The 26211-nt window shown below is 44.0% G+C and overlaps 1 protein-coding gene across 3 annotated transcripts in view; it reads left to right on the top strand.

Annotated features, from left to right (window-relative positions):
- sting1 (stimulator of interferon response cGAMP interactor 1) overlaps positions 1 to 20834 on the top strand; it is a 58078-nt gene extending 37244 nt beyond the window's left edge. For all 3 annotated transcript variants that reach the window (XM_070878498.1, XM_070878496.1, XM_070878497.1), the window contains 3 exons: positions 8997 to 9235; positions 9528 to 9714; positions 16572 to 20834. In XM_070878498.1, coding sequence (XP_070734599.1) covers positions 8997 to 9235; positions 9528 to 9714; positions 16572 to 16771 — 626 coding nt within the window. In that variant the 3' untranslated portion in view covers positions 16772 to 20834. The remainder of the gene's footprint in view (positions 1 to 8996; positions 9236 to 9527; positions 9715 to 16571) is intronic.
- The last annotated feature ends 5377 nt before the right edge of the window (positions 20835 to 26211 follow it).

Below are 26211 nucleotides of genomic sequence, written 5' to 3'. Positions count from 1 at the left end.
CAAAGGTGGGCACTCGCACTATCAGCGTATAACTACACCATCAGCCACAGGTCAGGCACCTAGAACTGTACGAATGCTCTTAGTCGGCTACCATTGCCCACCACGGGGCTGGAAATGGCGCAGCCTGCAAACTTGTTGATGGTGGCACAGCCCACAGACTTGTTGATGGTCATGGAAGCGTTTGAAAATGACAAATCACCTGTCATGGACCGCCAGATTAGGGCTTGGACCAGCCAAGATCCTCTGCCGTCCCGAGTTTTTTAAAAAAAAACTGTGTACTGCATGGGAGCTGGGCCAGCATCCCCGTTGAAATGCAAGAGCTAATCAAGCCGTTCCAGCGGCGCAAGGACGAGCTGTCCATTCAGGCAGACTGCCTGTTGTGGGGTAACTGCGTAGTGCTACCCAAAAAGGGCAGGGAGACGTTCATCTCGGATCTCCACAGCACAGACCCGGGTATAGTAATGATGAAAGAGATAGCCAGATCTTGCTGTCAACAAGCAGATCAACATGGAGCTCTATTCCTCCTATGTTTATCTCTCTATGTCCTCCTACTTTGACCGGGATGATGTTGCCCTGCATCACTTTGCTGAGTTCTTCAAGTAGCAGTCACATGAGGAATGTGAGCATGCTGAGAAACTGATGAATTTCCTGCGTCCCAGTGTCCCAGTGTATTGACTCTGACTTAGAGTCCTGTGTACGGCAATTCAGTGTGTGTGCTCAGTTGAGCAATGCGCCCAGAGAGGCACCACTAAGTTTGTGGTCCTGGCCCTCCAGACCATGTTCGAGGATCCATGTTGGCTATGCGGGCCTGTTTCTCGGTAAAATGTTCCTGGTGGTGGTGGATGCTTTTTCAAAATGGATTGAATGTGAAATAATGTTGGGAAGCACCGCCACCGCCACCATTGAAAGCCTGAGGGCCATGTTTGCCATCCACGGCCTGACTGACATATTGGTCAGTGACAACGGGCCTTGTTTCACCAGTGCCGAATTTAAAGAATTCATGACCCGCAATGGGATCAAACATGTCACCTCGGCCCCGTTTAAACCAGCCTCCAATGGGCAGGCAGAACAGGCAGTGCAAACAATCAAACAGAGCCTTAAACGAGTTGCAGAATGCTCACTCCAAACCCGTCTGTCCCGAGTACTACTCAGCTACTGCACGAGACCCCACTCGCTCACAGGGGTGCCCCCGGCTGAGCAAATCATGAAAAGGACACTTAAAACCAGACTCGCTGGTTCACCCCAACCTGCATGATCAGGTAGAGAGCAGGCGGCAGCAACAAAATGTAAACGATGGTCGCGCCACTGTGTCACGGGAAATTGATCTGAATGACCCTGTATATGTGCTAAACTATGGACATGGTCCCAAGTGGATCGCGGGCTAAAAAAGGGAATAGGGTGTTTGTAGTCAAACTAGACAATGGACAAATTTGCAGAAAGCACCTGGACCAAACGAGGCTGCGGTTCACTGACTGCCCTGAACAACCCACAGCAGACACCACCTTTTTCGAGCCCACAACACACACCCAGAGGATCAACGACACCACCCCGGACCAGGAAATCGAATCCATCACGCCCAACAGCCCAGCAAGGCCAGGCTCATCGAGCAGCCCTGCAGGGCCAACAACACGCCAGCCCAGCGAGGGCACAGCCAAAGCACCAGAACAGACAATTGTACTGAGGCGGTTCACCAGGGACAGAAAGGCTCCCGACCGCCTCACCTTGTAAATAGCTTTCACTTTGACTTTTGGCGGTGGGGGAGTGATGTGTATCTGTAAAGCATGCACTCCCATGTTCCGCCACCAGGGAGCGCATCCCCTGAAGTCCCAAGGGATCCCAGCATCCCTTGGGAGCACTGTATTTAAGCCAGCCCCTAAGGCCTGTTCCTCACTCTGGAGTGTCTTATTAAAGACTGAGGTCACTATTACTTTAACCTCCCTGTGTGCAGTCTCATCTGTGTTAGCAACACAATACAAAGATTGTAGAAGGAAGGAAAGGCAAAGAAGTTCATAGTTAGAGGTCCTAGGAAAGAATGATGTCGAACATGCAGGGAGGAGAAAGAGCATGTATGTTGGCGTATTTGATACTTGTACTGTTTGCACTTTAGATGCAGGAGGTTAGACACTGTGCTTGCAGTACTGAGGTATTTACAATATTCAATCTGCATCCGAAATACCGTAAGTAGGAGGCAATACCAGATGAGTCCCAGCCACAATGTCACAAGTACAATGTTTAAAATTATAATTTGTTCTGCATTTGTCATATTCGTGAAGCGTAGAACTTTCAGATTCCACAAAAAGCCTTGGAGCGCAGCAGTTTTTGTCTCCCAGTTACTGTCCATTGCACTGACTCTTGAGCTTCCTTCGTGGCTCAGTCCTTCGCAGTTACATTTCTTCCTGTAGGCTTTATTACTGCACCTTTTGGAACTTCTTTTTCCCCCACTCTCTTTTGCTCATTAACTTCCCACCTCAGGTTCTTTTTGTGGTGCTTTTCTTTGAACTTCATACAGTTTCCAACATAGTCTTCCTTTGCTTGGCTGATTTCTGCAACCCTGCCTTTTCTCTTCTTGGCTTTTTATTTACTATTATTATTATTATTCATTCTTGAGATGTGGGCGTCACTGGTAAGGCCAGCATTTATTATCCATCTCCAGTTATGAACATAAAAAATTGACGGACAGGAAAAGACCAGCTGGTTCATCAAACCTACCTTACACAACGATGGCTTGACCACCATGGCCAAACACTCCTTCACTCTCCTGGGAGAGATAAGAAAAGAGAAAAAAACCCAGGGCCAGTCAGGGAAAAAATACTTGTAAAATTTTGCTCTGACCCCTCCCGAGGCTATTAAAAACCATTCCAAGAGATCGCATGGACCAAGTGTTGCCTATAAAGACACTTGCCTTCTATATGATGCAATCTCTGCCCCAGTCAGGAACTGGTCCAGTTCCCTCTTGAAGGCATACAAAGAGTCAGCACCCACCACACCAGCCGACAGTGTATTCCATCGGCTCATAGTTCTCTGGGAAAAGAAGAACCGCCTAACATCTGGTCTATTCCTACTCTTACATAGTTTGAACTTTATCCCCTGATCCTCCCCAATCTGTTAAATTGCAATAATCTATCAATAGCGACAATATCCAGCCCTTTAATTATTTTATAGACGTCTATCAGGTCGCTTCTATGTCTACGCTACTCCAAAGTAAATAGACCAAGGTCCTTAAGCCTACCTCAATAGATGAGGTTCTTTATAATAGGAATCATTATTTTAGCTCCTCTCTGGGCATTTTCCAAGGCCACTATATTGCATACCATGTAGGGGGGACCAAACCTGAGCACAATACTCCAGATATGGTCTGACCAGTGTCAAAATGGTGTCCTTTGATTTATACTGAATGGTTCTATTAATACAGACCAATAGCTTGTTTGCTTTAGGTTCAGTTTATCTACATTGGTCATGAACCTTCAGTAATTTGTGCACAATAACAACAAGATCTTTTTGTCTCTCAACCTCTCTCAGTATTGTTCCCTGTAAAAGATATGTGTATTCTGTGTTGTCCCGACCAACTTCCATGACACTACATTTATCTAAATTAAATGCCATTTGCCAATGTGTGGGCCACTTCCCTAGCACATCTAAATCTTTTTGGATTTCATTGCATTCCTCTACTGTCTTAACTCTTGCATAGATTTTGATGTCATCTGCAAACTTACTTGCCATACTCCCAACATTGCTGTCCAGGTCATTAATAAAGACCATGAAGAGTAGTGAGCCTATGACCAATCCCGAGGGACACCACTAGTAACATGTCTCCAAGTTGAACCACATCCATTTACTAAAACTTGTTGACTGCTGGATTGGAGCCCTTATTATCTGGACGTTGAGCCCTACCAATTTTGAACTTCCTTAATATATCCAAACTGACATTAAGTATTAAGAAAGAAGACTTGCAATTATATAGTGCCTTTCAAGACCACCTAACGTCTCAAAGTGCTTTACAGCCAATGAATTACTTTTGGTGTGTAGTCACTGTTGTAATGTGGAAAACACAGCAAACAATTTGCGCACAGCAAGCTCCCATAAACAGCAATTTGATAGTGACCAGATAATCTGTTCGGTTATGTTGATTGAGGAATAAATATTGGCCAGGACACGGGGGATAACTCCCCTGCACTTCTTCGAAATATTGCCATTGGATCTTTTACGTCCACCTGAGAGAGCAGACGGGGCGGTCTCTGTTTAACGTCTCGCCTGAAAGATGGCACCTCCGACAGTGCAGCACTCCCTCAGCACTACACTGGAGTGTCGGCCTAGATTTTTTTTTTTAAACAATACTATTCAATACTGGACATCCACCCCCCACCCACAATCTGAAACATAATCATCTACAAGTGAATAGACTGACGCAGAATAAATTAGCAGCTCTGCCGTCACCTAAGAATCAGTTTGAATCTGCTATACAGTGTACTTTAGTGGTCTTGTACGTTAATGGCCTTTTGACTTCGAACCTAGCTAAAATAAACTTTTGCTATTACTGGCACAATTATGCACTATCTTCTTTTCCAAAGATCTCTTGGCTAAGCTTATGGCTATTTTTGTCTGCCTTAATTGCATATTATAACTTTCCCTGTTCCATTGCGAGTTAAATTCCTTAAATGTATAGAATATAATGAATTGAATTTGCCTCTGTAGATTCTTTGTCAAACATAATGGTTTTGTTTTACCATGTGCCCTTCTCTTTACCATTGGGACATACATGGCTTCATTCTGTTTTTAGAATAGTTTTAAATAGAACCCATTTGTACTCAGTACTTGATTTCCTATCTAGTGGGGTTACCCTGTCAACTGTTGCCAGATCCTCGGCCATTTTTACAAAATTAACGCTCATAAAATCTGGGACCAGCATTAGATTGGCTGCATGCAGCCTTGATAAGATTAAACCTAATTATATTTTGATCAGAGCTGGCCAGATGTCCCCCCACCCCCGCCAAACATGGAAGTTTGATACAGCACTAGGATCACTGCTAAAAACCAGATCCAGAATTTATTTCTCCCTCATTGTTTCCTTACACAGCATATTGGTGAAGCAATCATTTATGATGTCTACAAAAGTCTTGGCTACTCTCTCCACTAGACTAGATGGTTCACCACCAGACCAGTTAATACTAGGAAATTTGAAATCACCCATAATGCAAATTTGTGAAAAAAAGTTCCTCATCAGCCAGGGATGCCTGTCCTGGAGGTCTATCAATCTTAACTATCTCTAAATTGCCAGACTGTTTGTTCTGCATCCAGTACTGGATGAGCAGAAATTTTCTCCCAACTAAATATTGCGATGACTGTAACATTTGTCTTCGGTATCCGACACAAACTCTGTTCCCTAGCCACCAACTTTATCCCTTTCCCTGCAACTGTCTGAGGCTGAACCAGATTGTTCGTAACCATGGTATCATATTTGACCCCAAAGTGAGCTTCCAACCACATATACGCGCCATCACCAAGATCGCCTACTTCCACCTCTGTAACATCGCCCAACTTTGCCCTTGCCTCAGCTCAGCCGCTGCTGAAACACTTATCCATGCCTTTGTTACACTTCCAAGGCTTTCCTGGCTTGCTTCCTATCTTGCATCCTCCATAAACTTGACTCATCCAAAACTCTGCTATTCATATCCTAATTCACCCCTTTGCTCGCTGGCCTACCTTGACTCCCGCTTCAGCAACGCCTCAATTTTAAAATTCTTGTCCTTGTTTTCAAATCCCTCCATGGCCCACCCCCCCCCCCCCCCCCCCCCCCAACCTATCTCTGTAACCTCCTCCAGCTTTACAACCCTCCGATTTCTGCGCTCCTGCAGTTCTGGCCTCTTGCATATCCCCTATTTTAATCACTCCACCATTGGTGGCCGTGCTTTCAGCTGGTGATGCCCTCCCTTAAACCTCTCTGCCTCGTTAGCTCTCCTCCTTTTAAGATGCTCTTTTAAGCCTACCTCTTTGACAAAACTTTTGGTTATCTGTCCTAATATCTCCTTATGTGGCTCCTTGTCAAATTTTTGTTTGTCTTGGATCGTTTTACTACATTAAAGGTGCTTCTATAAATGCGAATTGTTGTTACACTTAAGGTGATGTTGGGCCGTCTTTAAACTGATGTAGCCTGTGTGCTGATGTTACTCCCACAATGCTAGTAGCTTAGGAATTCCAGGATTTTTCCACAGCAATGAAGAATGAGTGGTGATATTTGTCCAAGTTTGTATGGCTTGTATCTTGTGGGGGGGGGGGAGCTTGGAGGTGAGGGTGCCCCATACATCTGCTGCTTTAGGTGCTGGATTTGGGAGGTGCTGCGAAAGAAACCAGTGATGGAGGGGATGGATCTTTAGTACATTAAATGCACTATATAAATGCATGATATTGTTAGACAGGTGGATGAAGTGCTAATCAAACGGACTGTTTGTTCTGGATGGTATGGCGCTTCTTGACTGTTGTTGCAAATGCACCAATCTTGGCAAGTGGAGACCGTGCCGTCACACTTCCAACTTGCGTCCTGTAGGTGGCGGAGGGATTTTGGGGAGTCAGGGGATGCACATCTGCTCACTGCAGAATGCCCAGCTTCTAACCTGCTTTAGTCGCCACAGCATTTATGTGGCTGATCCAGTTGAGTTTCTGGTCTCTGATGACCCCCAGGATATTGATGGTTGGGCACTCTGAAACAGTAATGCCATTGAATATCAAGGGAAGGTCGTTGGGCGTTTTTTAGTTTGAGATTGTCATTGGCTGGTGCTTGTGTGTTGCGAATGTTACTTGCCACCTATCATCCCAAGCCTGGATGTTATCACGGTCTTGCTGCATGTGGGCATGGACTGCTTCACTATTTGAGGAATTAAGAATGGAACTGAACACTCTGCAATCATCAGCGAACAACTTCACTTCTAATATTATGATGAAGGAAAGGTCATTGATGAAGCAGCTGAAGATAGTTGGGTCTAAGAAACTGCCCTGAGGAACTCCTGCAGTGATGTCCTGGGGCTGTGATGATTGGCCACCAGCAACCACGACCATCTTCCTTTGTGCTAGGTTTGACTTCCGCCAGTGGAGAGTTTCCCCCCTGATCCCCATTGACTTCAGTTTCACTCTGCTCCTTGGTGCCACACTTGGTTGAATGCTGCCTTAATGCATCACCTCTGGAATTCAGGTCATGCATCCAAGACTGTAATCAGATCTGGAGTCCAGTGATCCTGGCAGAAGCCAAACTGAGCAAAATACACATTTTCCTGCTTGCTACTTAGTTTTGCCGTTGCTGATATTTTGACTAAGACGTTCAACTGACATAGGAGCTGAAGAAGATCATGTAAACTTTGTGAAGTAACATACATTCGTAAGGAAACATGTCTGCTGTGGGGTAATCACAATCTTTTAATCCGAGAGGAGGATGATCTAACATTTTATCTTGCTCGGGAACAGAAATAAATGGCATGTTTAGATGCTTCAACTTTCCCTCTTTAGCATTCTCCTTTTGAAGGCAGCAGCTTAATCCTAGGGGTACCAGAAGCTCTCTGCTACCTTAGTAAAGTGGCCATTTTTATTTGTGAGCCTGGGCACAGCATTTAGCCATATGCTTGAATGGTGGCTATCATAGTCAAATCAAATCCAAATTCTCCACACTCGCACTTCTATTAGGAATCACTGTGCAGCTATCACAAGCTGGAAACCTAACCAAATCCAATTCTGGCTTGGACGTCAGTTGATTCAGAAGTGAACAAGGACTGAACCTGAGCTTCTATATTAGGCTCTGCAGTGAGACCTTTTTTTAACTTTGGGAGGAAAACCAATATGTGAGGAGGACACAAAAAATCTGCAAAAGGATATAGATAGGCTAAGTGAGTGGGCAAAAATTTGGCAGGTGGAGTATAATGTTGGAAAGTGTGAGGTCATGCACTTTGGCAGAAAAAAATCAAAGAGCAAGTTATTATTTAAATGAAGGAAGATTGCACAATGCCGCAGTACAGCGGGACCTGGGGGAACTTGTGCATGAAACACAAAAGGACAGTATGTAGGTACAGCAAGTGATCAGGAAGGCCAATGGTATCTTGGCCTTTATTGCAAAGGGAATGGAGTATAAAAGCAGGGAAGTCTTGCTACAGTTGTACAGGGTATTGGTGAAGCCACACCTGGAATACTGCGTGCAGTTTTGGTTTCCATATTTACAAAAGGATAAACTTGCTTTGGAGGCAGTTCAGAGAAAGTTCACTAGGTTGATTCCGGGGATGAGTGGGTTGACTTATGAGGAAAGGTTGAGTAGATTGGGCCTCTACTCATTGGAATTCAGAAGAATGAGAGGTGATCTTATCGAAACGTATAAGATTATGAGGGGGCTTGACAAGGTGGATGCAGAGAGAATGTTTCCATTAATGGGGGAGACTAGAACTAGAGGGCATGATCTTAGAATAAGGGGCTGCCCATTTAAAACTGAGATGAGAAATTTCTTCTGAGGTTTGTAAATTCGCTGCCTCAAAGAGCTGTGGAAGCTGGGTCATTGAATAAATTTAAGACAGAAATAGACAGTTTCTTAAACGATAAGGGGTTATAGGGAGTGGGCAGGGAAGTGGCGCTGAGTCCATGATCAGATCAGCCATGATCTTACTGAATCCCGGAGCAGACTCGAGGGGCCATAATGGCCTACTCCTGTTCCTATTTCTTATGTTCTTATCAGGGAAGTTAAAATAATTTCTCTCCTTTACCTGCAATATTGTTCCTTTGTAAAGGAATATCATAATAAAATACAAGAAAAATATTTTTTACACAATTGCAAGGACAGTACTAAAGTGACTTGTTAACAATAGTTGTAAAGAAATGATCAAATTGGCCATATTGTACTCACCATTTTGACTTCTGCACCTTTTAATACACAATTTGAAATTACATTTTTAATTTAAAAATGTTCCTTCACAGTGGTTGTATATTTTGGGTTACTGGTTAACTTAACAATGTTTGGTTGCATTTATCAGATCTGGAAGAAAGAATAAAGTACCACCAGCGCACCTCTAAAAGTGTACCAGACTGTAAAGAAACCTGGAAGTTGTATATCCTAATCCCATTCAGCTGTAAGGTTCATGACAAACTGGAAAAGGCGGACAGTAGGATCGAATTCTCTGGGAACCTACCAGAGCTCTGTATTGACAGGGCTGGAATAAAAGCAAGAAGTTACAAGCACAGTATTTATTCAATTTATGATGAAAAGTTCGGGGTACACAATACATCTTTAATAACTGAAGATCTTATCTTTTGCATTCTAGAATTGAATTTCATAAAATATTTAGGATAAATATTTTGTATAGTTACGTAATAAGATCTTTAAAAATAAAAACTGACTTTTTTTGATAGTATGCATTCCAAAAATTATGGATCAGATGAATAAGCAAATCTGAAGCTGGCTAAACTATTGTACAAATTACCTTTTTAATATGCTTATAGATAGCAATTTTGTTAACTTGCTCCTTCAATTTACTTTTAATGCTCCATCCTGCTCCCTGTCATAGCCTCATCGCTGTATCCTTGAATACGCCACACCACTGCGGTCCCTGTTTGAAATGTCCAATGATGCCGCCGCAGCCTTTAGCAAAGAGCAGCGTCTAGAACAGGCCAAGTTGTTCTACATCACCTTGGAGAATATCCTGAAAAACTCTCAAGAATGTGCAGGTTACTTCAAATTAATTCCATATGATGGTATGTATGACCAGTATTTATTTCTACACTTGTGGTTTGGTAGTAATCATTATAAATTTCCTCTCAGAAGCACCAATTTCAATAATTGGAGCCATTCATTATATGACTTTCATAGAATGCATATACCAGTATTCAATATGCATATTTTCTTTCCATGTGCTGGAGAGAGAATTGCTCCAATTGTAATCATGCGCATATTCTCAGCAGCTGCTGAGGAGGAATATATGCAGAGTTTCACTGCTCAGGTGTGAAAGTGCCATTCATCTGTTGCTGTTTTATTTAAATAAACAATGCCCACGCATCTGGGTTTCTGATAGGAACATGTCTGCTTCGGACACACCCTTTAACATCAAAGGTACACCATCTGGATCATGCCTGAGGGGGGAAAACGTGTCTCTGAACGGTCAGAGCCTCTCACTTCACCTCTTGCCCACCTGTCTCTTCCTGTGAGCATTTTTTTTTGTAATATTCTGAGTCTGTGACTGAGCAGATCAGTACACCTCTACCTACTCGGAACTCATCCACGGCAAACAAGCCAAAGGTGGGCAGAGGAAACGTTACAAGGACACCTTCAACGCCTCCCTGATAAAGTGCGACATCCCCACTGACACCTGGATGTACCTGGCCAAAGACCACCCTAAGTGGAGGAAGTGCATCCGGGAGAGCGTGAGCTCCTCGAGTATCGTCGCTGAGAGCATGCAGAAATCAAGCGCAGGCAGCGGAAGGAGCGTGCGGCAAACCAGGCTTCCTGTCTACCCTTCAACCGCTGTCTGTCCCACCTGTGACAGAGACTGTGGTTCTCGGATTGGACTCTACAGCCACCTAAGAATTCATGCTAATAGTAGAAGCAAGTCTTCCTCGATTCCGAGGGACTGCCTATGATGATGATGATACCTCTGGAACTGGCTACGACACTATAGGTAAGAAACTGGCGCAGGCTATGTGATGAAGTAGACCACTGAATTCAGTTTTCCCAACATGGTGAGTTACGTATAGCAATTCTAGTTACGTCCCTATAGAAAATGATGCAAACTCGAAAGCTGAGTCACCCTGGGCTTCTTGTGTCTACTTCCTAGCAGCTGGTTACAGAGTGGCAATTCTAAATGTGTGCGAGAAGGTTTACCTGGTAGCTCAAGAAGACTTGGAAAAAGTAACTTACTTAAAAAAAAATCCTTTGTCATTCTTAATCTATATATAGGTTCATTGTAACTTCAGTCTAATCAATAGTATGGGGGTCTCGCCTGCCAAGCCTGAACCTCAGATTTGTAACCACAAGATTACTTTTAGTCAAAGACAAAATTTGGAGTTTTTTTTAATTTGAATTCTACCTGTGGAAAATCAGGCACCCGACCTTATCTGACCAATTTGTAAGGTGCCTGATTTTCTCGGGGTCAAACAATTGTTCCATATTACTGGCATGCATGGGCCTCACAAATATGCGCAGCAAGGGAAACAAGGCATCCGGGACTTGAGTTAATGGGGCGACCAACAGGGTATCTCCATAACCAGATTTAAGGATTAAGTAAGGAATAAATAGCAGAAGGACTACATAGAAATATAGAAAATAGGTGCAGGAGTAGGCCATTCTGCCCTTCGAACCTGCACCACCATTCAATAAGATCATGGCTGATCATTCCCTCAGTACCACTTTCCTGCTTTCTCTCCATACCCCTTGATCCCCTTAGCATTAAGGGCCATATCTAACTCCCTCTTGAATATATCCAATGGACTGGTATCAACAACACTCTGCGGCAGGGAATTCCACAGGTTCACAATTCTCTGAGTGAAGAAGTTTCTCCTCATCTCAGTCCTAAATGGCTTACCCCTTATCCTTAGACTATGACCTCTGGTTCTGGACTTCCCCAACATTGGGAACATTTTTCATGCATCTAACCTGTCCAGTCCTGTCAGAATTTTATATGTTTCTATGAGATCCCCTCTCATTCTTCTAACTTCCAGTGAATATAAGCCCACTCCTCATATGTCAGTCCTGCCATCCCAGGAATCAGTCTGGTGAACCTTCGCTGCACTCCCTCAATAGCAAGTATGTCCTTCCTCAGATTAGGAGACCAAAACTGTACACAATATTCAAGGTGTGGTCTCACCAAGGCCCTGTACAACTGCAATAAGACCTCGCTGCTGCTATACTCAAATCCTCTCGCTATGAAGGCCAACATGCCATTTGCCGCCTTCACTGCCTGCTGTACCTGCATGCCAACTTTCAGTGTCTTTCAGTGACCCAGGTCACCATTCAGATAATAATCTGCCGCCTTGTTTTTGCCACCAAAGTTGATAACCTCACATTTTATCTACATTATACTGCATCGGCCATGTATTTGCCCACTCACCTAACCTGTCCAAATCACCCTGCAGCCTGTTAGCATCCTCCTGACAGCTCACACTGCCACCCAGCTTAGTGTCATCTGCAAACTTGGAGATATTGCATTCAATTCCTTCGTCTAAATCATTAATGTATATTGTAAAACACTCGGTAATTCGGCCACACCCATCATTACCCCAGGGATTACTGGTTAATGACCTTTTATAGATTCCTATGCACACACCTCGACATATCAGAAGAGAACTTTCCTTGTCCCCTCTGTTTCACAAGATAAACTATAACAGAATTGTGCTATCTGCTGCACAATAAGCTGTACTCAAACTCTAAATAAATCAGGGAAAATCATTCTGTCATGGAGAAGGTAATCATTGCATCAAGCTTTCATGTTGCCAAATCTTTTCCAGGCACTCTAGAAACACCTGTCACACTAATGAGTCTACATTGCATACATGTATCAAACAAATGGCAAATGCTTTGATGCTGAATGGGGAAGAAAGGGCAATTTAAGTGTGGATAGAAGTCACTGAAGTTGAGGAGTCAGGTTAACGGAGGAGAATTACGTGAGGAAGTTGGCATGGCTTCTGGAAGGATAGGATACAAACAGGAGGTGAGGGGGGATGGAAAAGGTGAGGTACTTGAGCAAAGAAAAGCTTTCTGGTGCTGGGGGAGGTCTAAAGACTTGGCAATAAGTGCAATGCCAGGTCAGGAGGCTTCAGTAAGGAGGAAGAAATGCCATCTGTAAGCCAGGTTTCTGTTAGCATTGGAGTGGCAACAGATTTTGCAATGGAGTTGTGAATAGCTCGGACTTTGTGAAGATGCAAACCTCTCGGATGCAGCTTGTAGTCAGCAAAAATCAAAATGCACCAAAGTGTAGGTGGCTTTCCATTGAATAAAGCATATCCCTGTTATTGTCTGTGGAAAAACTCCTGGAATAAACTCCCAACTCTCTTACAACTGAACTTATGAACTCCTCCATTCACCATGACATTTCTGCAGTTACCAATCTGCTCAATCACACCCTCACCACCACCTTTGATGCCCTAGTCCCTGTTAAAACAATTACTCTCTCACCCTGGCCGCTTCCCCTGGTACAGCCCTGATCTTCGCTCCCTTAAGTCCAAGGGATGCAGACTTGAGCGAATATGGCGGACAACTGGTTTAGCCATTCACCGCCAGATCGGGTCTTGCTCTCCTCTGCCAAAATCGCTCACTATTCTAGAATCATTCTGTACTGTAAAGTTAAACCCCGGCTTCTATTCTCCACTGCTAACTGTCTTTGTAAACCTGTCTCCACCCTCACCCCTGACATCATGGGGCCCAAGTTTTCACAGGATAAAAAACGGGCGCCCCTCCGAGCTGGGCGCCCGTTTTTCGCGCCTAAAACGGCACCAGAAAAAAACGCACTATTCTCGAGCGCTTTGCAGCTCCTTGTCTGTTTGGCGCGGTGCCCAGGGGGACGGAGCCTACACTCGCGCCGATTTTGTTAGTGGGAGGGGGCGGGTACTATTTAAATTAGGTTTTTTTCCTGCCGGCAACGTTGGAGCGTTCGCGCAAGCTCCGTGTGAAAAAAAACATTGGCACTCGGCCATTTTTGTCGTTCTTTGTAGCTGTTTAATTTTTGAACATTTTTTAATAAAAGCACATTGCCATCAGCACTGAGGCTTCTTGCAGCCTTCTCACTGTCTCCTTCCCCTCCCCACCCTCCACGGCAACAAACGGCGGTTTCCTCCCCCTCCCTCCCCTCCGCGGCGGCAACAAACCGCTGTCCCCTTCCCCTCCCTCCCCTCCGCGGCGGCAACAAACCGCTGTCCCCTTCCCCTCCCTCCCCTCCGCGGCGGCAAATGGCAGTTTCCTTCCCCTCCCTCCCCTCGCGGCAACAAACCGCTGTCCTTCCCCTCCTTCCCCTCCGCGGCAACAAACCGCTGTCTCCTCCCCCTCCCTCCCCTCCGCGGCGGCAACAAACCGCTGTCTCCTCCCCCTCCCTCCCCTCCGCGGCGGCAACAAACCGCTGTCTCCTTCCCCTCCCTCCCCTCGCGGCAACAAACCGCTGTCTCCTTCCCCTCCCTCCCCTCCATGGCAACAAACCGCTGTCTCCTTCCCCTCCCTCCCCTCCGCGGCGGCAACAAACGGCTGTCTCCTTCCCCTCCCTCCCCTCCGCGGCGGCAAATGGCAGTTTCCTTCCCCACCCCCCGCGGCAACGAACGATGGCTGAAGCACTTTCACACAGGTAGGAAGATGGTTTATTTAATCTTTTCTTTGCTTATAAATGTTTATTCAGGTTGGATTTATTTGTATAATATTTGTATAAATATAAATAAGGATTGATTGTAGAATTTAATGACTTCCCTTCCCCTCCCCCCCACCTCATTCTGGATGCCTAATTTGTAACCTGCGCCTGATTTTTTAATGTGTAGAACAGGTTTTTTCAGTTCTACAAAAATCTTCACTTGCTCCATTCTAAGTTAGTTTGGAGTACGTTTTCACTGTGGAAACTTTGAAATCAGCTGTCAGTGGCCGGACACGCCCCCTTTTGAAGAAAAAATTCTATTCCAAAGTAGAACTGTTCCACCTCACTAGAACTGCAGAAAAAAAAATGTGGAGAATTGCGATTTCTAAGATAGTCCGTTCTCCACCAGTTGCTCCTAAAAAATCAGGCGCAAATCATGTGGAAACTTGGGCCCCATATGTGAGAAGCTCAAAGTCGTCTTTGACTAAGATTGAGAGCACCTGTTCGGCTGCCTCTTCCCTTCCTTCCCCTAGCCCACTGGGCCAAATTTTCTTCAAGGATTGCCCCTGCCCTAGTCTTGACCTCACATCTTTCTCCACTTTTTCTCTGATCTCCCCTCATGACTTTTCCGAGCTCATCCTGTCCATGAGACCCACTTCCTGCTCCCTTGACCCTATTCCCACCAAACTGCTGACCACCCAACTTCATTTTCTGGCTTCCATGTTAGCTGTCATTGTTAACGGTTCTCTCTCCTCGGGTACTATCCCCCTCTCCCTCAAATCTGCTGCCATCACCGCCTCCTCAAAAAAAACAACCCTCGACCCCTCTGTCCTTGCAAACTATCACCCTCATCTCCAACCTCCCTTTCCTGTCCAAAGTCCTTGAACGTATTGTCGCCTCACAAATTCGGAACCATCTTTCCCGCAATTCCATGTTTGAATCCCTCTAATCCAGTTTCCGTGCCTGCCATAGTAACGAAACAGCTCCCATCAAAGTCACAAATGACATCCTTTGCGACTGTGAAATCAAACTGTCCCTCCTCGTTCTTCTTGATTTGTCTGCAGCCTTTGACATGTTGACCACTCCATCCTTCTCCACCGTCATCCAGCTGGGTGGGACTGCAATCGCCTGGTTCCATTCTTATCCATCTAATCGTAGCCAGAGAATCACTAGAGAACGGCATCTCTTCCTGCCCCCGCATCGTTACCTCTGGTGTCACCCAAGAATCTATCCTTGGCCCCCTCCTATTTGTTATTTACATATTGCCTCTTGGCGACAACATCCAAAAACACAACATCAGTTTCCACATGTACACTGATGACACCCAGCTCTACCTCACTACCACTTCTTTCGACCCCTCCACAGTCTCTAAATTGTCAGACTGCTTGTCTGACATCCAGTTCTGGATGAGCAGAAATTTTCTCCAATTGAATATTGGGAAGACCTAAGCCATTGTTTTCGACTGTTCACAACCTTGGTATCATATTTGACCCTGAAATTAGCTTTCAACCACATTATCCGCAGCATAACTAAGACTGCCTATTTCCACCTCCGTAACATCGCCCATCTCTGCCCTTGCTTCAGCTCATCCGCTGCTGAAGCCCTCATCCATGCCTTTGTTATCTCTAGACTTGACTATTCCAACGCAGTCCTGGCTGGCCTCCCACATTCTACCCTATGTAAACTTGAGATCATCCAAAACCCGGCTGCCCGTGTCCTAACTCGCACCAAGTCCTGCTCACCCATCACCCCTATGCTCACTGACATACATTGGCTCCCAGTTAAGCAACGCCTCGATTTAAAAATTCTCATCCTTGTTTGCAAATCCCTCCATGGACTCGCCCCTCCCTATCTCTGTAATCTTCTCCAGCCCCATAACCCCCCTGAGATGCCTGCGCTCTTCTAATTCTGCCCTCTTGTGCATCCCTGATTATAATTGCTCAACCATTGGTGGCCGTGCCTTCTGTTGCCTGGGCCCTAAGCTCTGGAATTCTCTGCCTAAAGCTCTCCGCCTCTGTACTTCTCTTTCCTCCTTCAAGATGCTCCTTTAAACCTACCTCTTTGACCAAGCTTTTGGTCACCTGCCCTAATTTCTCCTTATTTGGCTCGGTGTCAATTTAAAAAAATCTCATAATACTGTGAAGCGCCTTGGGATGTTTCACTATGTTAAAGGTGCTATATAAATGCAAGTTGTTGTCCACTGAAAGAATCAACAGTCCTTTGATGATCTTTGATTTTTTTTTGTATTCTCTTTAGTATAATTATGAATGTATACATTTTATATTCTAGATGATCTGGAGGAAGGAAAAATTGACTCTCATTTTTTGTCTAACGTGATCCTGAAGCATATGGCGCAGGAGAGACTGGAATACACTGTACCAGAACAAAGCACTTGGAAAGAAACAGTAAATGATTCACTAGCAAGTGTGGAACCATTAATGATCAGCGGGAGTGATGATCCACAGCCTTTACAGAGTAAAAATTATTAAATGTCGTACCTTTACCTTACATCTTTTCTGTAATTCTCATTGATATTTTCCAAAACTTAGTGGTGCCACAATTTTAGATGTTTTTGTTAGAATTAAAAACTGCCTATATTTTTTCTGAGCATTAAATACAAAGTGAGCTGTGTTAACCAAGTTTCAGCACAACTTCCAGCAACTTTATCCTTCCTACTATATAGAGGTACTTTCTAAAATAAGTGCTTTCATAGCTTATTTTATGAATAATGATGGTACTGCACACAGAACTGTAAATGGCTGGCAATAAGGCAATAACATTGATTATCTTGCTATAAATTCCTAGAGTGAAGCTTTAGCAGTTCATGCAAATCAGTAGAACTTCACAATTAAGTTATTGCCTTAACTCACTGCCAGCTAATTATTTATAATATTTAGTGTATAGTTTATTGTTTTGCTTGCTGTCTAGTTTCAGTATGTTCCAAAACTAGGAGTCATAAATATAGGATGTTCACTAATAAATCCAATAAGGAATTCAGAAGAAACTTCTTTACCCAGAGATTGGTTAGAATGTAGAACTTGCTGCCACATGGAGTGGTTGAGGTGAATAACATAGATCCATTTATGGAGAAGCTACAGAAGTACATGAAGGAGAAAGGAATAGAAAGTTATGCTGATATGGTTAGATGTAGCAGGATGGGAGGAGGGACCATAAACAGCAGCATAGACCACTTGGGTTGAACGGCTCGTTTCTATGCTGTCATTTCTATGCAATATGCTGGACACTGCAACAGTTTTTCTTCATTTTTCCCACCTTAGTTTGGTTTAGTTTCAGCATTAAGCCCCCATCGGTTTGGTGTAACTGAGATTAGATAAAGTTCCCTCTACACTGTTCCAACAATCCATTTTTGCTTCGATCTCAAAGGAGCACTGATGTTACATTACCATTTTCAACCACAATTACCTCTGTGACTATGACTTTCAGTTTAGTATCAGTTGTTACTGAATTGTGGGTAGTTGAAGCCTTTGTATTCATCAGAGATAAGAGGCTCCCGAGGTATGGGAAGTGGTCTACGTTGTCCAGGGCTGCGCCGTGGATCTTGATGACTAGGGGGCAGTGCTGTGTGGTGAGAACAGGCTGGTGGAGGACCTTTGTTTTACTGATGTTTAGCGTAAGGCCCATGCTTTCATACGCCTCAGTAAATATGTCGACTATGTCCTGGAGTTCAGCCTCTGTGCGCAGACGAAGGCGTCGTCCGTGTACTGTAGCTTGACGACAGAGGTTGGGGTGGTCTTGGACCTGGCCAGGAGACTGCGAAGGTTGAACAGCTTCCCACTGGTTCTGTAGTTTAGTTCCACTTCAGTGGGGAGCTTGTTGACTGTGAGGTGGAACATGGCAGCAAGGAAGATTGAGAAGAGGGTTGGGGCGATGACGCAGTCCTGTTTGACCCCGGTCCGGACATGGATTGGGTCTGTAATGGATCCGTTGGTAAGGATCACAGCCAGCATGTCGTCGTAGAGCAGGCGGAGGATGTTGACGAACTTTTGGGGGCATCCGAAATGGAGGAAGATGCTTCCTAGACGCTCGCGGTTGACAGCGTCAAGGGCCTTTGTAAGGTCGAAAAAGGCCATGTATAAGGGCTGGCGCTGCTCCCTGCATTTTTCCTGCAGCTGTCGCGCTGCAAAGATCATGTCCGCTGTGCTCTGAAGGGGGACAAAATCCTCCCTGATAAAGTGCAACATCCCCACCGACACCTGGGCGTCCCTGGCCAAAGACCGCCCTAAGTGGGGAAGTGCATCCGGGAGGGCGCTGAGCGCCTCGAGTCTCATCGCCGAGAGTATGCAGATAACAAGCACAGGCAGCGGAAAGAATGTGCGGCAAACCTGTCCGACCCTCCCTTACCCTCAACGACTGTCCCACCTGTGGCAGGGACTGTGGCTCTCGTATTGGACTGTTTAACCACCTAAGGACTCATTTTAAGAGTGGAAGCAAGTCTTCCTCGATTCTGAGTGTCTGCTTATGATGATGATGATTCATCAGAGAATAACCTTCCATCCAACTATTAGTCTGACCTGCTATACTTCGGAAGTGTTCCAACCACTACCATCTGGTCATCCTTTTTGATTTTTTGATCATGCAACAGGGTGGTTGCATAATCTTGGAATCTTGGCCTTTATTGCAAGGGGGATAGAGTATAAAAGCAGGGAAGTCTTGCTACAGTTGTATTAGGTATTGGTGAGGCCACACCTGAAATACTGTGTACAGTTTTGGTTTCCATATTTAAGAAAGGATATACTTGCTTTGGAGGCAGTTCAGAGAAGGTTCACTAGGTTGATTTCAGAGATGAGAGGGTTGACTTATGAGGAAAGGTTGAGTAGGTTGGGCCTCTACTCATTGGAATTCAGAAGAATGAGAGGTGATCATATCGAAATGTGTAAGATTATGAGGGGGCTTGACAAGGTGGATGCAGAGACGATGTTCCTACTGAATGGGGAGACTAGAACTAGGAGGCATAATCTTAGAAAAGGGGCCGCCCATTTAAAACTGAGATCTGGAATTTCTTCTCTGAGGGTTGTAAATCTGTGAAATTTGCTGCCTCAGAGAGCTGTGGAAGCAGAGTCATTGAATAAATTTAAGACAGAGATAGACAGTTTCTTAAACGATAAAGGAATAAAGGGTTAAGGAGAGCGGGCAGGGAAGTGGATCCGAGTCCATGATCAGACCAGCCATGATCATATTAAATGGCGGAGCAGGCTCGAGGGGCCGTATTGCCTACTCCTGCTCCTATTTCTTATGTTTTTATATCAGAGACTTTATGCATCTCTTCAGTAATCTTGGGCTAGAATTTCCTATCAGCCCGCCAGTGCCCGATCGTTGCCCAAAAGACTGGGAAGATTATCTCCGGCGAAAACTATACCCCGCCCCTCCCCCCCCCCCCCCCCCCCCCCCCCCCCCAAATTTAAAAATCCACCGAGTGACAAACATGGGCCATTCTGGGCAAAAAAAATGCAATTAAGGTCGATTAGGTGGTTCGTAAACAAAATGGTCAAGAAATGTTTTTAAATCAATAAAAATTTACCCAGAGGCTGTGGGTTGGGCCAAACACCAGGAAAATGATAACAATTATTTTTCAAAAAACATCAACTAAAAAAATCAAAAAAACATTTCTAAGACACTTTAAAACTAAATTACCACAACATATTTTAAAAATAATTAGTAAAAAAACAATTATTAACATTTTTCTTGAAGAGCTACTCACCTACCGCCCAGCTCCGCTGATCCTCATGGGCGGTTTTTAAAAACTTACCTACAGGTCACCACTGACCCAAATATCACGCCAGAGCGATCTCAGGACGATGCACGATGGCAGTCTGTTACCCAGCGGTACCTCAAAACCGCCGGTGTAACTCAGGTAAGGACATTTTTGCTCACCTGTTTACTGCCCACAATGGCCAATACCGCCCAGAAACCGGGCGTTAAGCCATAGGAAATTCTAGCCCATTGAGTTTTCCCAGATTACATGGGATAAATCTATGCACTGCATATTATAATTAAATTGATATAATGTAGAATATTAACTTGTTTATAGCTTTTAGCCATAATCTTAAATAACCAAACCAATTTGACAATATAAATTCTACTTTAAACAATAGCCCAAAATACCATTAATGTGTATTTGGATTAGAACATTTGCTTTTGGTACTGTAGCATTTTAAATCTAGGATTTTATGGATGAAGTAAAATATAATTGTAAACAAAGGGTAATTAATCAGAACAGACTATTGTTATAGAACTTGTGGCTATGAAGAATGTAAATTACTGTAAGTGTTCTTTTATTGATATTTTTATTAGCTAGCTATGTACTGTGACTAAATCAAAACTTTGGAGGTTTTAATGGTGCATTTTATAATGACAGATCTGGATATTTTAAAATATTTGGATTGCTACCTTTCAAATTTATAAATCATTTCTTACAAAGGCAGTTGCCTCAATTTCCAATATTGTAAAAGACCAGACTATTTGTTGGTATTGAATATACAATGTTACTTAATTATTGAGATTGGACGTCTCTTTTTCATGGGATTTTAGATATGAGGTCATTTTTCCAATACTGCATTGACAATAAAGGTACTGGGTGAAAAAAAACATTTATTTTTGTTCCTATTTTATAGACATACATGAACATGCAAAAAATGTAATTAAAGACCAACAAGGTAATCCAAAGAAGAGAGAAGGAGATAGGGGTTAATAATTTATCTGCCTGGAAATGTTGATTTGTGCCATGCTGACTAAGCAGGCTCCAGCACTGTATTGTTAGAATTTTTGTCAGAATGCATCTCTATTGTTGTAAACTACAACACTTAGCCTGAAAAATGGAATTAGTCCAAAGTCATTAAGACCAGTGAGCTGGATGATGTCCCTTAAAACATCAGAGTGATATAGTCGGTTATCAGTCTTTATAGGATTATGACTGGAGCAGCATTACAAGAATTGATGGCATTTTAAGCACATTCTTCATGCTTGTACCAGAAACATTAAAACTGTAGCTACACCCCGAAATTGTACAACAATAAGAAAATCTGCATAACATATAAGCCTTCCACGCAATGTTGAACACTCTCCTAATGTCATCTAGAACACTACTTTTTATGTCGAGGACCAAATACAGAATTAATCATCGGTTTTAGAGCAGAAATAGGAATTTGAAAGCTCTGGCAACCCAGTATGAATTTCTCCAACATATCTGTATTCTCAACCATTAGGCAGTTTTATTGTTTTCACGGGGCTTTCTGATTAGTATTTCTAGTGTAAAAGCATTGGCAAAGAGTTAGAAAGATCACCCAATATATATGGAATTTGCAACACTGGGAGCTACATAATGACTATTGAAATTCTCTTAAACTATGAAATTATACATAGTAATTTAAATATTATATAATAAGTTTTAAAAAAATCTAGCATGCAGTAAAAAAACACAAGTAAAATATAAAAATTCTTTCTATCCTATTTTGTCTTTGCTTTTGCGTAAACATAAAAAAGGACAAAGATACTGGGAAAGGGTTATGTAAAGGGAAAGGGTACGGAACTATTAGAATCAATGTCAAAACATATTAGTCTTGCAACTGCTGCCTCTGATTATTCTTGCTGATTATTGTACTTAATGTCCCGGAGTTTCATGGAATTGTTCAGCGTAGTTATTTCAGAAGATCCATCTTGCATTGTTTCTTTCTTCACGTCTAACTAAGTTACGCAGTTTTTATGCCAAAAAATTCTGTTTGTAGCCATCAGATGGCGTCATTGTTGGAGGCCACTGAGCAGCACGCACATGGTTCTGCTCAGGTTTCAAAGATCCGTCATTTTGAGAGTCAGGCACTTTGGGCCTAAATAAAGCAGAGCCAAAGTCGTACCTTACTTAGTTAAACAGTTCTCAGTTTGAATCTTTATTGCATACATAACATTTGGCGACGAGGATACAAGAATCTTTGTTTGCAAAAAGAGCACGATTGGATTTTTAGAGCGATTCATGGAGGGAGAAGATTGGGCAGACTTTGTGAGCCGTTTGAACCAGTTTTTTGTGGCCAAGAAAATGAAGGGGGTCGATGATGCAGATCAGCGCCGGGCCGTGTTCCTCACTGTGTGCGGTTCAAAGATCTACGGTCTGATAAAGAATCTACTCATGCCGAGTGATCCAACAGAGAAAACGTACTGAGGAGTTGTTTACATTGGTACGGGAGCACCTCAAGCCAGATGGCGGCATCATCATCTCGAGATACAGGTTTTATACACGTTCGATCGGAGGGCCAGAGCGTGGCGGAATTCGTTGCCAACCTGAGACATCTAGCGGGACCGTGCAAGTTTGGGATGGTGTTGGCAGACATGCTGCGGGACTTCTTTGTTATCGGGATCAGCCACGAGGTGATCCTATGCAAACTTCTGACGGTGGAGGAGTTGGATTTAAAAAGGGCCATCCAGATCGCTCAATCATATATGACGACGGACATGAGTCTAAAGCAAATAGCGGTGAAAAACCGAACCTCGGCAAGTACTGTAAATGCAATGCGTTCGGCATTTCGGCAAAGCAGCACATGGCAAGGCCTATCCGGCTGCGTTCGCGAAACCTGTGGCTGGCCAAAGTCCGCCAGCGGGAATTTATCCGACTTCTCCGTGTTGGCGTTGTGGGGGAAATTATCGACACCAGCAGTGCCGATTTAAGCAATATAGTTGCAAAGGCTGTCTGAGAATGGGGCATCTCCAGCGCAAGTGTCCGTAAATGAGCAAGCGAGTTGCGACACACCACGTGGAGGATGAGAGTCAGAATAGTCCGGATCCGGATACGCAATCCGAGATGCCAGAGGAGGAAGTGTATGGACTGTACTCCTTCATAAACAAGAGTAAACCAATTCTGATTAATGTGAAGTAACGGGATACTGGTATCGATGGAACTGGAGGTGGGGGCAAGTCAATCGATCATAACGAGAGGGCATTTAATAAGCTGTGGGATACTAAGATTGAGGGGCCCAGGCTGAGCTCTGTTAACGCCAACCTGCGCACGTACAACAAAGAACTGATAATGATGATTGGCAGTGCACAAATTAACGTGTCATATAACGGTGCAGTTCATGAGCTACCGCTGTGGATTGTTCCAGGCAATGACCCAACGCTGCTCGGCAGGCGCTGGTTGGAAAAAATCAGATGCAACTGGAACGACATAAAGGCGTTGTCATCAGAGGAAGATACATGTGCCCAAGTATTGAGTAAATTTGAACCAGGTAACGGCAACTTCACGGGAGCCAAGGTGCAGATCCACGTGGACTCAGATGCAAGACCCGTCCATCATAAAGCTCGGGCAGTTTCATATATGATGAGGGAGAAGGTCGAAATTGAACTGGACAGACTCCAGCGTGAAGGGATCATATCATCGGTCGAATTTAATGAATGGGCCAGCCCCATTGTTCCTGCGCTGAAAAGTGATGGCACAATCAGAATCTGTGGAGACTACAAGGCTACGATCAACAGGGTTTCGAAACAAGATCAGTACCTGTTACAGAAAGCTGATGACTTGTTTGCGATGCTAGCCGGAGGGAAGTTGTCATGTATTCAACTATCAATATAACCCATGTATAAGCTGACCTAAGTTGTACACCTTGAGAAACACAGAAACATAGAAAATAGGTGCAGGAGTCGGCCATGCGGCCCTTCAAGCCTGCACCGCCATTCAATAAGATCATGGCTGATCATTCCTTCAGTACCCCTTGCCTGCTTCCACTCCATATCCCTTGATCCCCTTTACCTTAAGAGCCATATCTAACTCCCTCTTGAATATATCCATAAACTGGCATCAACAACTCTCTGCGGCAGAGAATTCCACAGGTTAACAACTCTGAGTGAAGAAGTTTCTCCTCATCTCAGTCCTAAGTGGCCTAACCCTTATCCTAAGACTATGTCCCTTGGTTCTGGACTTCCCCAGCATCGGGAAAATTCTTCCCGTATCTAACCTGTCCAGTCCCGTCAGAATCGTATATGTTTCTATGAGATCCCCTCTCATCCTTCTAAACTCCAGTGAATAAAGGCCCAGTTGATCTAGATCTCCTCATATGACAGCCCAGCCATCCCTGGAATCAGTCTGGTGAACCTTCGCTGCACTCCCTCAATAGCAAGAACATCCTTGCTCAGACTAGGAGACCAAACCTGAACACAATATTCCAGGTGAGGAGTCACAAAGGCCCTGTACAACTGCATTAAAATCTCCCTGCTCCTATATTCAAATCCCCTAGCTATGAAGGCCAACATACCTTTTGCCTTCTTTACCGCCTGCTATACCTGCGTGCCCATTTTCAGTGACTAATGAACCATGACACCCAGGTCTCGTTGCACCTCCCCTTTTCCTAATCTGCTGCCATTCAGATAATATTCTGCCTTCGTGTTTTTGCCCCCAAAATGGATAACCTCACATTTATCCACATTATACTGCATCTGCCATGCAGTTGCCCACTCACCTAACCTGTCCAAGTCACCCTGCAGCCTCTTGGCGTCCTCCTCAAAGCTCACACCGCCATCCAGTTTAGTGTCATCCGCAAACTTGGAGCTATTACACTCTATTCCTTCATCCAAATCATTAATGTATATTGTAAAGAGCTGGGGTCCCAGCACTGAGCCCTGCAGCACCCCACTAGTCAATGCCTGCCATTCTGAAAAGGACCTGTTTATCCCGACTCTGCTTCCTGTCTGCCAACCAGTTCTCTATCCACGCCAGTACATTACCCCCAATACCATGCGTTTTGATTTTGCACACCAATCTCTTGTGCGGGACCTTGTCAAAAGCCTTTTGAAAGTCCAAATACACCACATCCACTGGTTCTCCCTTGTCCACTCTGCTAGTTACATCCTCAAAAAATTCCAGACGATTCATCAAGCATGATTTCCCTTTCATAAATCCATGCTGACTTGGTCCGATCCTGTCACTGCTTTCCAAATGCGCTGCTATTTCATCCGTAATGATTGATTCCAACATTTTCCCCACTACTGATGTCAGGCTAACTGGTCGACAGTTACCTGTTTTCTCTCTCCCTTTTTAAAAAAATATTCCAGGTGAGGCCTCACACAGCTGCATTAAAACCTCCCTGCTCCTATATTCAAATCCCCTAGCTATGAAGGCCAACATACCCTCCAGTCCATAGGAACTGATCCAGAGTTGATAGACTGTTGGAAAATGATTACCAATGCATCCACTATTTCTAGGGCCACTTCCTTAAGTACTCTGGGATGCAGATCATCTGGGATGCAGATTATCAGGCCCCGGAGATTTATTGGCCTTCAATCCCATCAATTTCCCTAAAACAATTTCCCGCCTAATAAGGATATCTTTCAGTTCCTCCTTCTCACTAGACCCACTGTCCCCTAATACATTCGGAAGGTTATTTGTATCTTCCTTTGTGAAGACAGAACCGAAGTATTGGTTCAATTGGTCTGCCATTTCTTTGTTACCCATTATAAATTCACCTGAATCCAACGTTTGTCTTTACTGATCTTTTTCTCTTTACATATTTATAGAAGTTTTTGCAGTCAGTTTTTATGTTCCCTGCAAGCTTCCTCTCGTACTCTATTTTCCCCCTCTTAATTAAACCCTTAGTCCTCCTCTGTTGGATTCTAAATTTCTCCCAGTCCTCAGGTTTGTTGTTTTTTCTAGCCAATTTATATGCCTCTTCCTTGGCTTTAATACTATCCTTAATTTCCCTTGTCAGCCATGGTTGAGCCATCTTCCCAGTTGTATTTTTACTCCAAACAGGGATGTACAATTGCTGAAGTTCATCCATGTGATCTTTAAATGTTTACCATTGCTTATCCACCGTCAACCCTTTAAGTATCCTCTGCCAGTCTATTCTAGCCAATTTACGCCTCATACCGTCGAAGTTACCTTTCCTTAAGTTCAGGATCCTAGTTTCCGAATTAACTTTGTCACTCTCCATCT

This window comes from Pristiophorus japonicus, chromosome 4, assembly GCF_044704955.1.
Source record: "Pristiophorus japonicus isolate sPriJap1 chromosome 4, sPriJap1.hap1, whole genome shotgun sequence".
NCBI classification, from domain to species: Eukaryota; Metazoa; Chordata; class Chondrichthyes; family Pristiophoridae; genus Pristiophorus; species Pristiophorus japonicus.
Note: the sequence above shows the minus strand (reverse complement) of the source record. Positions and strands in the feature narration are given on the sequence as shown.